We start from the raw sequence: 15,690 nt of genomic DNA on the forward strand, positions 1-15,690 counted from the left end.
TCCTCCTGCACCGCGCCTGGGAATGGGGATGTGTGGGAATGATGGAGTTGAGCTGCTCCTGGTGGGGCTGGGCAGGAGGCACAGGCTGCAGCAGGGGAGAAAGCTGGTTCTGTGTTAGGTGAGGGTGATCAGACAGGGCACAGTGGAGCTTGTGGTCAGTGTGACCCCATTAGAGCTCAAAACTGAGCTGGAGAAGCACTGAGATACCCGATTTAACCGTGAGGTTGGGTTTGAAGCTGAGACTGAACCTGCTTAAAGCAGGGTTTGGGTGGGAAACCTCCAGAGGTCCCTTCCAACCAGCACCAGTCTGTATTCAGTGGAGACGGTGAGGCTGGGATGGGATAACAGCTCTATCCCACCACTGGGGAAACTGAGGCATGGGACAAAGATGGGGCATAAGCAGGGCTGTGTAAAAAACTCAGTTCTCCTTTGCAGGGGAGGGCTGTGCATCCCTTTTCTTACCTTTTAGCTTAATAAAGAAGTGTTTGAAGGAGAAGGACCACAGGACTGGTGACTGCATGGACCCAGGGTGCACTAAGGCAAGATGCTGAGGTACAAAGCATGGCTGATAACAGCCAGATGTGAGGCAGGAAGCCCACATCTGCAGCGAGGGATACATGGCTACCAAAGCATCAAAGTCCAACCCAACACACAGTGCCTCTCTTACTCCCATGAGCAGCTGGATCTGGTAGAGAGTGATCCCATCCTTTCCCTGGACTCTGATATGGAAACTGGCTTTTCTAAACCCAACATATAAAAAGCTTGCTCATTTTCTGACCACCTCTAAGGAATCAGCTAGAAATGGAGCTCCTTACCTATATCTCTATGTATTCTATATCCCAGCCAGCCCGTATCTCTCCATTGCAGGGAGATCTCTGTGCTCAGTGTTTCTCATCACATTACAATGATGAAGCCTGAGCCACCCAAACCTGCTGTAACCACAGGGTCCTCTCTGCACCCACAGCCACCAGGTCCTATGGCGCACTGGCATTTAGTGGGATGCTGACCCTGTAACAGGGGTCCCTTCCCATTCCAGATGTGCATCCAAGTCCTTCTACAGGGCACTAGAAAGCACAGGCAGCAGAGCTGGACCTTGCTCTTCACAGGTGATGTTTAGATCAATGGTGAAACCTCCGCAGATCCATCCTTGGAGTCACCAAAAGCCTCCAGGGTCAATGGGCAATGTCCCCAGAATGGAGCCTTAGCTCCACATCATGCTCCAGTTGCAGCTGACACAACTCTATTCAAGTAGCATCTCTGGAAAAGAAACAGTGAAATACAAGAAAATACCAAATAGAAATGAATAGAATCAACTAGAAATATGCTAAAAGCTGCAGGATACAGGACTTTGCCTCCTCTAACCTCTCCCATGACAGCGTGCCAAGGGGAAGTCAGGATCTTCTCCCCTTGCAGCAGTCTCTGCCCATGCAGACACAAAGCAGGCTTTGAACCCAGCTCAGATTTAGGCTCGAACAAGGCAAGGATCAAATCCATGGGGAAAGCTGCTGATAGTCTTTATTATTAATGTAATAATTTAGTATCACCAATGAGCATCTGATTGTATCCACAAGGGTCACACAGGGCATCCCCCCCTACTCCCACCACCATGAGACTTTATGCTTCTGGTTATTCGTTTACCATACATCTAACACTTTCAATGTGTACATTACCTGTGTGAGACAACTTCACTGACTCATCTAATGTATGTATTTATTTCATGTGAAGAGCTTATGATGACACTTAGGAACCCTTTAACATTCAAACCCTGAGGGGTGCATACAGGAACCCTGCAATAAGAAAAGGGGTTAAATCAGATCACTTGTTGCTTTGCATTGACAGAAGGAAATGGTAGCAGGGCTCTTACCCCAGCTTTATCTATGTCCTGGCCCTATCAGCAGTGATAACCCTGCTAATGAGGTCATTGGTTGGTGCTTTGATGCTAGGGATTGCTGATGTGGCAGCTATGGGTGAGTATAGAACACAGGGGGAGCACGTAGGACATGTATTGGGATGACAGTGCTATTCACTGGGAGGGCTTTTCCCATGTTTAGCCCTGCAATTTCCATGAATTCAAGTTTAAAGTCCTATTTCTTTAACATTGCCTGGATTTGTAAAAGGAAGGAGGGGAATAGAGGCCAGTGCTGCTGCTGCACACCAGCTTGTCAGGGCTCATCCACTGCAGCAACAGATCCAGAGCTGGAAAACGTAATAGCCTTTAATTAACCTGGTCTTACTCAATGCCTCCGTATTCCTGCTGGGATTTGTACTTCCACTTTGGACCTTGTCCCTTCCTGAGCACGTCTGACTCTTTGGACTCGCATGTCAGGAATTGGCTGTAGCTGCTCTCAGACTTTGCCAACTCTTTTTGTTGTCCTGCATCAGTTTTCATCCCTCCAGATGGAATTTCCTCAGCCTCTCCCTGCACAAAGGTTATGGTAAGGACCAAGGAAGCAGAAGGGCACATACAGCAGTGAGAAGCCTTTATTCCTGCACAGCTTACCCCATATTTCAGGTCTCACCCAGAGCACTGCAGCACTCAAAGGAGAGCACTGAAACACTCAGCTCCATGTTTGCTGAGCAGCCTTCTCTCCCCTCCAGCAATGCCCCCCCCTCTGTGTGTCCCAGGCACAAGCAGTGCCTTGGGTTTGGGTTCCCTGTGCACACACCCAGCAGAGCATCCCCAGAGATGGGTCCAGAGAAGGGAACTGGAGCTGGTGCAGGGCCTGGAGCACAAGAGATGGGGAACGGCTGAGGGAGCTGGGGGGTTCAGATGGAGAAGAAAAGGCTCAGGGGGGACCTGATGGCTCCTACAAGTGCCTGAGAGGAGGATGGAGCCAGGAGGGGCTGGGCTCTGCTCCCAAGGAACAAGGGATGGGACAAGAGGAAACGGCCTCAAGCTGCACCAGGGCAGGTTTAGATGGAGCTGAGGAACAATTCCTGCCCCACAGGGTGCTCAGGCATTGGAACAGGCTGCCCAGGGCAGGGCTGCAGGCACCGTCCCTGCAAGTGTTCACGCAGCGTGGAGACGAGGCCTCAGTGCCATGCGTCAGTGCTGGCCTTGGCACTGCACAGGGAATGGTTGGACTGGATGAGCTTAAAGGGCTTTTCCAACCTATTTGATTCTCTGATTCTATGGGGACCGCAGGCTCAGCGCCACCAGTGCATCCCCATGTCACTAGATGGCGGCAGCGCCTCGCATCCATGGAGGAGTCTTCTTCCATCAGCCCTCCCTCCCTCCCTCCCTCCCTCCAACTTCGCGGCCATGGATGCACAGAATCCCACCGGGATTTCAGGCAGCAGCCAGGAAACCCTCTCCGAAGAGCCCCATTTGGGAGCCGAGGAGGCACGGGGGATGCCCTATGGCAGGAGGCCAGGCTATGGAGAGGGGTGAACCAATACAAGAGCTTGTGGGGGTGGGAAAGAGATGCTTATGTTCACCCCATCTTCTCCCTTGGGTCTATCACCCTCCTCCGAGCCGGGTCTCTCATCCCTGGGTGTCTCTAGAGCCTAGCTCTATGGAGAGACGCAGAAAGGGGCACATGGAAAGACCCCAGGACAAGAATGCACCCAGTTTAGTACAACAGCATCACATTAGCTCCATCAGCACAAATACCTCCTCATATCTCCCAGTCCTGTCTCTGCCCGTCAGGTGTCTGAAAACCATGCACAAACAAAAGCTTTCAGACCTATAAGAGAGCCAAGCAATGCCAGGCAGGTCCAGTAAGCAATAAGGATGTTTGGGGTTTTGCAATGCCATTTACAGACTGCTTCCAGTGGGACGTGTTACATTGTCTGAGAGAAAATACCTAAGCTTTGTCACAAGGGGTTGCTGAAGAAAATCTATGTCCCCTGCCCGCTCATGCATGGATGTATGAACTTTTACAGTGAAAACAGAGAGATTCCAGGGACAAACTGTAGGGGTTTGGCCAGAAATCAAAGTATTTCAGTTCTGCCTTTCTCAGGGGCAGACCCACACATAGGTGAGGTTCAAAGATCTATAGCAGGAAGGGGGCTAAGGATGTCTGCATCTGCACAGGCAAACATGCACCCAGAATCATTGTCTGAGCCTCAGGTCAAGGAGCTATAAGGCAGAAAAGTACAGTCATAGATGAATTAACATGCACAGAACTGCCCTTTGGTTACAGCCAATGTGGCTCTTTCCTCCTCTTTCTAGATTGGATTATGTTATCAGTATCTCAGCTGACCTGGGATAGTCCTACATGGGACTGCACCTTTTCTCACCTACAAATGTACACACACACTCCTCCACCTCCACTTGTGGTGACTTTGCAGGGCAAGGAGCTGCCAGCACATCGGCTGGGTTCAGTGCTCGTTCCTCACCCCAAGGTGTTTCACAACAACCTCAAGGACATCCCTGCTGTGGTTCGGGTCTTGGAGACCAAAGTGCAAGACACACTTGTAAAGGGAGCATGAGGATGGGACAGTGCAGTGCTGGCTCTTCTGTTAGGGCATCGAAGACTCTGTTACCTGGAGTAGGTTGTGCAATCAGCACCTGCTGCATCAAAGTTTGCATTAAACATCAGGGATAAATTTTGTCTCAGTGTTTGCAATCCCATAGGATATGGGCTCTGTGACCGCTCATTAGGGACTCTGTAAGGAAGAGGCTGTGGAGGCTGAGCAGTTACAGCTCTTTTGCTTTATCACCTTCTCCAGGTGACTTTGGGAACGTCAGTTAGTGTCTATGTGTTCCATTACATGGAAAGCAGGGATACCTGTGCTCAGGGAGGTGCTTGAACTAAAGCAAACACAGCAGCAGCATCAAGTGGGACACGCACAGTGGCAACCTAGACTTTGTCCATAGCTCCAGCCTTGCTGGCACTGTGCTTGTTTCCCATGGAGCATACCCCTGGCCATGAACCTGCTGAAATCTCAGACCTCATTCAACCTCAAAGCAGTGTCCTGCCTCTGCTTTGCTCCCGTGCCATTGCTTTACCCAGCCAAGGAGCACCATCTGGTAGGGGAACTCTTGGGGGTTTTGTTTGCATTTTCCCTTATGTATAAATGCAAACTGTGGTTGTATATTTGGCTCAAAGAGGCAGGAACAGTGGTCTACGGCACAGAGCATCCTCACATTCAGTCTGGAGTGGTGAACATAGATGAGTGATGATCACCCCTGAGGGATGATACCCACTGGATATCATGGGTCTGGTGTACCAAGTCAGCTGCTTTGACAGTGATATTACATTTATGAAAAGCCATTACATTGAGCAAGACATTCATGCAGTGCATGTGTGTGGTGAGAGGGGTTGTGCATGAGGACTCACGTGCAAACAGCAGGGCACGCAGACTAACAGGCTCCTCCTCATGGCTGTATGGGCCTGAGAAGCTCTCCTTGACTAATTAGCTGCAATCTACTGGTAGCAGTTATTAAGTGAGCTGCTGTGATTGATAACTGAAGACTGAGGAGAGCACAGGCCAGCTGGAGAGGTGAGAGCCCGGACATGAGTTCATCTGGCCTCTTGGAGGCTGCTGCTCTTTGCATCCCATCATGCAGGTGTACACTTGGTCACATGAAGGTTTATGTATCCCCAGTGTGTACCCATGCACCTGGATCAGATGGAGACATCTGCATTGCAGCCATCTGGTAGGCTGAGATGAAACCCATTTGCACTGGTTAAATGTTTGATGCTGTGCTTTGTGGGGCTCTTCCAAACCTCCCTTTATTCAAGAACATAACTGAAAATGGTTCCATTTCTTTCCCTGCCCTGGCTCAACCTAGTTCCATAAGCAATGAGCACCATTCCCAGTTCCATAAGCTGGACAGTGGCATAGAAGACATCATCCTACCAAAGCTGCAAGGAGAGCACAACCCCTCTTAGGACATGGGCAAAGCTCTATGTGCCTGGAAAGAGGCAGCAGCACCACAGTGCATGTGTTTGAGGCAAGAACATGGTACAACCAGCAGCTTTATTCCTGCAATAGGACAAGACCCCATCAGTAAAGGCCAGCTCTTCTGCTCCCCACATATCATTGGTAAGCAAAGCTAAGGCAGTGCTAGGTCTCATGCTATCAGTGAAACCATTGCCTTGCCCTTGGAGAAGCAGTACTAAGCCTTTGCTCCTGTTTGGACCTTTGTAATCAGATGACAAGGGCTGATTCCTCTGCTGGATTTCAGCATTCATGGACAGCTTTATCAAGCAGCAGCTCTCTGTACAAGCGGATGCTTTTGGCACTCTTATCAAGGCTTTGATAATGGAATATCTAATCTAAGCCAACATGAACTGGCGCTTGCATGTCTGCAGCTTGGAAGTTACATCCGGGAGACTGTGATGGCCATTTCAAACAGAGAAATAAAATGGGAAAGGTGTTGAATTTCATCTCAGTGCTGTCTTGGTAATGCAGCACAGTGAAAACATGGTTAAACCAAGAGGATCGCAGCATCAGCACCATCTTTCCCCATCCCATCCAGCCTTTCCAAGCGATGCCATCATTTGTCCTGCTGAAGAAACCTTCATTCCTCAAGGCTAAAAATCTGACCAAAGATGTGAACCCTGGGCAGGAGACCAAGTTCCCAAGTACAAGTACAACAGAAATAGGGATGAACCAAGCAATAGTATGGGTTTAGACAGAAGGAAGTCCACCTGGGGATCTGTGATTGGCAAGGATGCAACCAAGGTCTTAAAGTAACTGGATAGGGGTTCTGGGGTGTTCAGCTGGATCTGTAGTAGAGAAATCCATGACTGAATCAGCAAAAGCCCTGGTCTGTAGCCTGTCACATTTGGGCTAAGAATATCCTAGTGCAGAGCCTTACCTCAGCTTCCCAAAGCACTAAAGTGAAATCACCTTTGATTTCACAAAGTCTGGGAGGCCAGTGGTGGAACACCTTCCACTAGAGCTGGTTGTTCCAAGCCCCGTCCAGCCTGGCCTTGAACACTGCCAGGGATGGGCCAAGTCCTCTTCATAGTCAGAACTTCAGAGGTCTACTTCAACCTGGAGGATGCAGAGAAGGATTTTTTGCTGCAGGAGCCCTGAGGCTCGAAATCCTGTTTCCCAATATAACATCCATGTTGTCAGGAAGCAGTGTGTGCAGGAGGGTGGTTTTCCAGTGCGCTGGCAGACACTGAGTGGAAGTGGGAGCCAGGACCAGGAATCCCAGGGAAGGGTTGAGAGAAGGTGATAACAGCCTCCAACTGCTCCATCGGTGGCTGCACAGGTGATGGGGCCAAACACTTCTTGATAAGAGCAGATGTAACAACATGAGTGCACTTTGGGAGGTTTGGATTGAGCATCTCCTTCAAGAGGTGGGGTATGGCCCCAAGATGGGTACCCAGAGAGATAGAGGAGGTGGGGTTCGAAGCCTTGGGTGCCATGGTTTAGTGTGAGGTGTCCCTGCCCATGACAAGGGGTTGGAACTGGGTGATCTTAAGGTCCTTTCCAACCCTAACTATTCTATGATTCTATGGCCAAAGCAATGGCTGAGCTGACCTGGTGTTGGTGATGCTCTTGCTTTGAGGCAGAGGCATTCAGAGGGCCGTCCCCACAAGCATTTCTCTGATTCATCCCCTTGGGATGTAAAGCATTCAAAGCAGAAATGATCCTACACTTTATTTCCAAAGCAACTTAAACACAAAAGCACCTGCTGGCTTCCCACAAGACCTTCCTCTTTCTACAAACCAGGTCCATGTTTTGGGGTAGGTATTTGGTTTTATCCAAATGGTCAATTAACATGGCCTCATGTTAATGCAAATCAGGTACATGTTCTTCTTCCTAGAAAGATAAATTGATGTCATGTTCAAAGAGGTGCTGCTGGGGAGATGTACAAGTATCCTGAACTTTGCTATTGAGATTAAGCTTGTCTCGCCTGCTGTTTGCTCATCAGGCCTGCCTAGATAATCATTACCTTGGCCAAATTTCATTCTGTGAGGGCTTCTTCTAAGAACTTCTGCATTCCTTTACTGGGGGATATAAAAGAACATGAGTCCAACAGAACAGACAAACCAAAGAGGTTTTATCTTCAATCATTGATCAAAAATCAGTTGATTGTGATTTTAAATTCACCAGCAGTGATCCATAGTCCACCTTTATCCAACACCCCAAAGCTGGGAACACAGATATGTCATATCTGTAAGTAGAAGAGGGTACCTGCAGAAAGCAGCTTTGATCTCAGATGTGTGGGGGGCTGTTCAGCCTGGAGAAAAGGAGCTGCATGGAGACCTCAGAGCAGCCTTCCAGTATATGAAGGGGGCCTACAGGGATGCCGGAGAGTGATTCTTCATTAGGGACTGTAGTGGTAGGACAAGGGGTGATGGGTTCAAACTGAAACAGGGGAAGTTTAGATTGGATATAAGGAAGGCACTGGAATGGGTTACCCAGGGAGGTTGTGAATGCTCCATCCCTGGCAGTGTTCAAGGACAGGTTGGGCAGAGCCTTGGGTGACATGGTTTAGTGTGAGGTGTCCCTGCCCATGGCAGGGGGTTTGGAACTGAATGAGCTTAAGGTGATAGAACAATATTCAGGTGTTGTTTCAAGTCTGAACCTCGTTGTCCATCATGGAAAGAGGGGGAACCCAAACTGCCTGGAGGAGCAGCGAGAGGTCCAGGGCAGGAATGCCTGGGAGGCACACGTGTGCTTCCAAATGGCTTATGGCCAGAGGACACGGTGAGGGGCAGGGAGCTGCCAGCTCCATATGCTGCCAGGACCCAGCCTTAGAGGTCAGTCACCTCTAGCCCTATGGAGAAGACGCTGAAAAGGGATGTGTGGCCCCACATGACCCCAGGTCATTCACCCAGCACAGGGAAAACATGTCATGCAGTTCCCAAGGTGATATCATTCCTGTTAGAACGTGAGGGATAAAAGGGAAGTTTAGGAAACTGCTGAATCCACCCACCCTCCATGTGTGCCTCTGAGCCTGCCTGGCCCCCTCCATGGTGCGGATGGGTGATGTTCCATATGGATACCCTCCAGCAGAGGTTTTCCCTCTGCTGCCTCATTGAGCTGACACTGCCTGTACTAATTCACCAGAAACTGAGGCTGAATGAAGCCCAGGAAGCATCACTGGTCAGCACAGAGAGATGAGGTGGCGGCAGCCCTGGGCTGAGCCTGCAGGAGCAGGGGCTCTGACAGCATCTCCAAACTGGAAGGAAACAGAGGGTTTTTTGCATTTATCCATGATTTCAAAAGGCCAAAGGTGCTGTGAGAAGGCAGAATGGAAGAACTGCCAAGAGGAGAAGGAAAGTGAGTGAAAAGGGGGAAAATCCCTGAGCTGGTGATTTTGGGAGGGAGGAGTAATTCACTGGAGCAGAGGATGAGGTGGGAGCAATAAGCACAGCCTGGGAGTGCAGACCCAGAGAACGGATGCTCAAACATCACGCAGCAACCCAGGATGCTCAGCCAAGGGGACCGCACTGGAGAGGAGCCCAGCTCTGAGCCCTGCTTCGGAGGAAGGAATGAGGCTCAGCTTGGAAGCTGCTGCTGGCCCTGCTTTGATGATGTGGCCTTTGGCAGAAACATGGCTCTGAGGGCCAGAAGGCTCCTTCTGTGCACAACTGACTGTGGCTCCTATGGGGAAAGGAGGGGGAATGGGGGTTATAGTGGTGGTTCCTGGCAATAGCCTCAGTAGGTCACTAACGGCACCGGTCCATCTGACCCACATGAAACCCATTTCCTTGAGGCAAGGCCATTAGTGATGCAGTCTGAATCAAACTGCAGTCTTCAGGATGGACCAGGTGAAGCCCAGGATTTGATTTTGAATCATGTTTCCTTAGGAGACGATGATTAGTGGGAAACGCTCCATCCCTGGCAGTGTTCAAGGCCAGGCTGGACGGAGCCTTGGGCAACAAGTTCTACTATGGGGTGTCCGTGCCCATGGCAGGGGGCTGAAACTGGATGATCTTAAGGTGCTTTCCAACCCAAACCATTCTATGAGTCTATGATTGTAATGGTGACTTTGTGACTACTGCTGCATCTGGGTTACACCAAAACCCTCTGCTACAGTGGACCACAAGGCAAGTGAAGGAGTGAGCAAGCCAGTGTGCAGCCACTACTCCCCATACCAGTGCTAAAGACCCAGCATATACATAAATAGAAACCCCCTGGAGCCATAACCCTAATCTTCCGTCACTTTCTCCCCTTCCAGAGGTGTGCTCCCAGGCTGCCAGCTGGTAGATGGCCGGGCTTATTCTTCTGATAATCAATCTCTTTGAACACTTTATTCCCTATTTATTTATGGATGCCACGTTGCTGCCTCCATAAAATGAGCTCATGGCATTTTCCCTGCCCCCACGTTGTAAATCGAGGTCCATCAAATGTACAGTTTGTCACTGACCATTGCCCAGTTTTATGTTAATATTTGTACATGGCCATAAAACAATTACATCATCTTACCTCTGACCAGCCTTTAAGGCAAAAGGACCTTATAAAACCGAGCTCTGCTCACCAGCAAGGCACCTTCTCTTGTATTGGGAGCACAGAGAGCCTTTCCATCATGAGCTTCACTGGAAAGTATGAGCTCCAGTCCCAGGAAAACTTTGAGTCCTTTATGAAAGCCATGGGTAAGTGCCTTCATGTGCTAAGTGTTGCTTTGCCTCTGCAGGTCCCACTGGTGTTTGGGAGTCCAACTGATGCACTGATGATGCAGATTGAAACCATCTCTCAGATTGTCTGTTTCTGACTGTCTTCTTGCAGTTGTTGGGGTGCTTTTTAATGGGTGTACATGGAGATGTGGTCTCAAGATAGAAGAGAAAGCATCTCCCTGGCTGGCGGCTGGAGGCCAAAGATGCTGGATTAAATGCATGGCTTGCAGGAAAATGGTCTTAGCAGGGTCTGCAGCCACAGCAGAATGCTGCATGCATGGGATAACCCAGCAGGACCCGGGTGGGTCAGGGAGACTGCAGATCTGCTCCATCAAGCTGGGATATTTCCTTTCCAACCCTAACTCTTCTATGATTCTATGGTTCTATATTTGAAGGCCAGCAGGACATTGCTCAGCCCATCATGCAGCTGCTCTGTGATGCTGCAAAGCACCAGATTCCACCATTCATCAGAAAAAGCATAGCATCACTATCGAATGGTTTGGGTTGGAAGGGACCTTAAAGCTCATCCAGTACCAACCCCTGCCACGTGCAGGGACACCTTCCACTGGAGCAGCTGCTCCAAGCTCCATCCAACCTGGCCTTGAACACTGCTGGGGAAGGAGCATTTGCCACTTCTCTGGGCACCCTGTGCCAGTGCCTCAGCACCCTCACAGGGAAGAGCTTCTGCCTAAGGTCCAACCTGGACTTCCCCTGTTTCAGTTTGAATCCATCACCCCTTGTCCTCTTGCTACTGACCCTGATGAAGAGATTGATGAAGAGACAAAAATAGTTGGGGTTTTTAAACTCTTAATGCTGAATGTGGCTGACTACATTTCCATCCGTGTCCATGCCAGGGAATGTGTTCCCACAGGGATTCAGGAGACTGCATGATTTCTGCACAGTTATGTGCTGGAGGGGCTCTACCTGTCAGACCAGATTCAGGCTTTTGGAGAGAGTGAACTGGTTCTGAGGGACACAACAAAAACCCACTTGGTTCTCTTATCCTGACTCTATTTATTCCATTTTCTCTGTTTGCCAGAGGAATTAAGACAATCAGGATTCCCTCTATCTAATGCTTAGACAGGGAGGTATCTGTTCTGCTACCAGCTAGGTCAGTGAGACAAGGGAGATGTCTTACTTCCCACACATCAGAATGGCAGTATTTGTTATTCTTCTTCCCACCAGACTCAGGGCTATGTGACCTATGGGAATCATCATCATTGCAAGGTTTTTCCACCCTGCAACAGAGATCTTCCTGGCTCTGCATCCCCAAATCCTGCCACATTCATTCGTTCACCAGGGGGGTTGGAACTGGAAGATCTTAAGGTCCTTTCCAACCCAAACCATTGTGTGATTCTATGATTCAGCAGCAGCAACGTGCTTACTGATGGCTCCAAGGCTGAATAATGTCTCTTGTTCTTGGGCAGGGCTCCCCGATGAACAGATCCAGAAAGGAAAGGACATCAAGAGCACCTCAGAGATCGTGCAGGATGGGAAGAAGTTCAAGATCACAGTGACCACCGGCTCCAAAGTGCTGCACCAAGAGTTCACCATTGGGGAGGAGTGTGAGCTGGAGATGCTGTCAGGGGAGAAAGTCAAGGTGGGTGATGAGCTCCTCCCGTGCCAGGGCTCAGGGACATTAAATTCCCTTTCCAGCCATTCCCTCTGCACCTGAGCAAAGGGAATGACCAGATTATGGGTGTTAAAGCTGACACAGGGAGAAGACCTGGGTAGTTCCGCAGCCTGGTTCTGTCTCTCACAGTTTGCATGCATGATTCCATGTAATGGGAAGGGGATAATAGCTGAAACCAGGTCTGCAGATGTGACACCACTGCCCAGGTCCTCAGCAAGCCTCTTAGGGTCTCATTCCTGAAAGTGACAGCACATTTCTGAGTCACCTTCCTGAGAATCTCAGAGCCTGAGGCTCCAAAGTTGCCACCTCTTTGCTTTTAGATCCCAAGCTCCCCAAGCAGCACTTCTGCAGATGAATCCTTGCCTTTCTAAATTCAGTTTCTTAGATTTCTACTCCAATTGCCAGTTTGGGAGTCACTGCTTTAACAACCCTTTTGTCATGGGGGATTTGCTTTTGGGGTTTTTCTGACAGCAAAAGGTTTGTAAGATTCAAGGTGGAAAAGGGTTGACTTTCTGTCATGTTACAACACAAAATATACCCCCACCTTTTTGTTGTCTTAAAGGCAGTGCAGGAAAGTCAGCCAAGAAATCATAAACCAATAAATCTCTCCCTTGGTGTCCCAGTGCTTGGTCTATGCTAGCTTTTCCTATTGCTTCTGCTGACACAGGGTGAGATGATTTGGCAAGGTGAGGAGTTATCACCCCTGAAATGGGGCCAGCTCCCATTCATTATTTGCAATGGCTCCTCAAATGTCAAGACAGTGCTGCCAGCATTATTGCCTCTCACTTCTACCTCAGGAGAAGATGATATTTCAGGGATAGATGAAATCAGGAGGGATGATCACCAAGGAAATGCCCCAGGGGTCTCTGAGAGCCATACCTGCTTTGTGTGCCATATCACAACTTCCAGTATAGAATCATAGAATAGTTAGGGTTGGAAAGGACCTTAAGATCATCCAGTTCCAACCTTCCATGGGCAGGGACAACTCACACTAAACCATGTCATCCAAGGCTCTGTCCAGCCTGGCCTTGAACACTGCCAGGGATGGAGCATTCACAACCTCCCTGGGCAACCCATTCCAGTGCCTCACCACCCTAACAGGAAAGAATTTCTTCCTTATATCCAGTCTAAACCTCTGCTGTTTAAGTTTCAACCCATTACCCCTTGCCCTATCACTACAGTCCCTAATGAATAGTCCCTCACCAGCATCCCTGTAGGCCCCCTTCAGATACTGGAAGGCTGCTATGAGCATCATTGCAGTCCCTTGTGCATAAACTAGGGGGTAAAAGCTATTAGAAGAGTTTCACCCTCCATCATTCAGCAGCTCAAGGGCAGATGAACAACCCTTATAGCTGGACAGGCAGAGGAACTGAAATGGGTTCAACTGAAATTGCTGGGTTGTTCATCTGAATCATATCAATGATTGCTGCCCTGGAGGTGCTGCTGCTTTTACATGGGCAGCTCCTGAGGGCTATAGACCCAGCAGATGTGCCTGAGCCTCCAAGAGCTTTCCAGCCACGAGTGAGTCTCTTAAAGCTCCTTAAACAGTTTCCCACCTTGATCAAGACTCTCCCCATTGCCATGCTGTCACCCAGCTCCCTGTCACCCCATCCCAAAGGAGGTTGCTGCAATAGGTGGGCAAGGGATAGGACATGTCCCAGTGTCCCAGTTTGCTCCTTGGAGGTGTGCAGCTCCTCTTAGTCTGGGTGCTGCATGAGGAGCTGCCCCAAGGAGCTGCCCCAAGGAGCATCAGGGCAGTATTGGCAGGGTGAAGATCCTTCCTTGTTCTGCCCCAAAACTCATGTGTTTGTGTGATGCTAAGGGATGCCAAGGATCTCTGCTCTGACATATAACAATACATGAGTGAGTCACAATTAGAAGGGGAGAGAAGTAGGTATGGGGCCAAAACCACATCCCAAAGTAAAGATCCGCACTCTTGTTGTGTTGTAGTCACCACCAGCACAACCCTCTCTCCTCCTCCTCTCAGGAAAGCCAGAATCACCTGGAAGCAGCTTTCTCCAGACAGTTTGCAGTAGGGATGGTGGGAGCTTAGTGCAGAAGGAACAGGACAGAATCATAGAATCATAGATTTGGGTTGGAATTGAGATGGTCTCCAGCAACAACATGAATGCCTCTGTCTCCTCTTACCAGGCTATTGTTCATATGGAAGGTAACAACAGACTGATTGCAGACCTGAAAGGGATCAAATCCATCACTGAACTCGACGGAGACACCATCACCCTTGTAAGTGTAGAAGGGGACAATGGCTGATGTAATGGTGCATACAGATGCCTTTAGTGTCTGGCCCTGGAAAGCCTCTAGAGATACTGGGGACCTTAGGGAGGTGTGGAGATGAGCACACAGACTCTGCAGCCAAAGTTACCAGTTGGCCAGGCACTGAAGGCAGGTTTTCATTGTAGTCTGATCCAAAAAGTACTCTTCAGGATGCCAGTATGCATTGCTTAACAAAATTACATGTAATGAGGGCACATTTTCACCCACCCAGAGGCAGAGATATATGTGTGGACATGGCTCTTTTAAAGGAGAGGTGCAGCAGACTGATCCCTGTTGAAGGATGCTAGATTACCCCTACCTGCTTTGGGGTACTCATAAAGAAATCCAAAGCTTTAATAATTCAGTTTATAGGAGATAGACTGGGAACCAGTCCTGATTTAATTTGTAAGACCAGACCCTTTCCAAGTAGAGTTTGGAGGCAAGCACCGTGATGATCCTTATGGGCTGTTTCCAATGGTTCTATGAAAAGCTGACACTCTCCATCTGTTTTTCAGACTATGAAAGTGGGAGACATCACCTACAAGAGGGTCAGCAAGAGAATCTAGAAACCCCGCACACACCAAACATTTTACTGTGTAAAATGTGTCCATTAAAGTAAAATTTGTATTAAAAGCCTTTTTGTTATCATCAACCTCTTCACTGTTGCTATAAAGAAATGCAACACTCTGAAACTCACACAAGCCCTGGTAAAAATCAGGCAACAGGCTGAAACAAGGCTGTGCTGATGTTAGTGAATGGAGCTTGACAAGTGACCCACTGAGATGTGCTCTGTGATTCTATGACTGATTCTCATACTGAGAACTGAACCAATATGGATTGTCACATTGGACATTGGATGGACAAATGGAAGGGCTTAGCTCAACCACACCTAAAAAGCAGATGTTGCCTCCAGCAAATTTATCTTATATCTGGAGAAACATCACTAAAATCACTGAGACATTCCACAAAGGAAAAGCCCTGGGTCTGTTTTCTTGCTGTTCTGCTGAGGCACAAGTAGGTGTTCTTAAACAAACCCATTCCTTTCCATCTCTTGGCTGCTACTGAATGTGTGGAGCAAACCAGATGGATTTTGAGATAGACAGGCAGGCAGCAAAGACCTTTTTATCTAGAAATCTAAGCACTGTCCTTAGACTATTCCTTAGCTCCATTGGCTGCCCACTGGCAGCTGATCCATGGACTATCCATATTTTGCCTAATGCAAACTGGATCAAACACCTGTCTAAGCTGAAA

General features: G+C 49.0%; 1 protein-coding gene across 1 annotated transcript; it reads left to right on the plus strand.

Moving 5' to 3' along the window:
• The first annotated feature begins 10,444 nt into the window (after positions 1-10,444).
• FABP1 (fatty acid binding protein 1) lies at positions 10,445-15,072 on the plus strand. The gene is made up of 4 exons (XM_034064940.1): positions 10,445-10,511; positions 11,960-12,132; positions 14,317-14,409; positions 14,955-15,072. The coding sequence occupies exons 1-4, from the start codon at positions 10,445-10,447 to the stop codon at positions 15,003-15,005; spliced, it is 384 nt and encodes a 127-aa protein (XP_033920831.1). The 3' UTR covers positions 15,006-15,072.
• The last annotated feature ends 618 nt before the right edge of the window (positions 15,073-15,690 follow it).

Source organism: Melopsittacus undulatus, chromosome 7 (assembly GCF_012275295.1).
Source record: "Melopsittacus undulatus isolate bMelUnd1 chromosome 7, bMelUnd1.mat.Z, whole genome shotgun sequence".
NCBI lineage: Eukaryota > Metazoa > Chordata > Aves > Psittaciformes > Psittaculidae > Melopsittacus > Melopsittacus undulatus.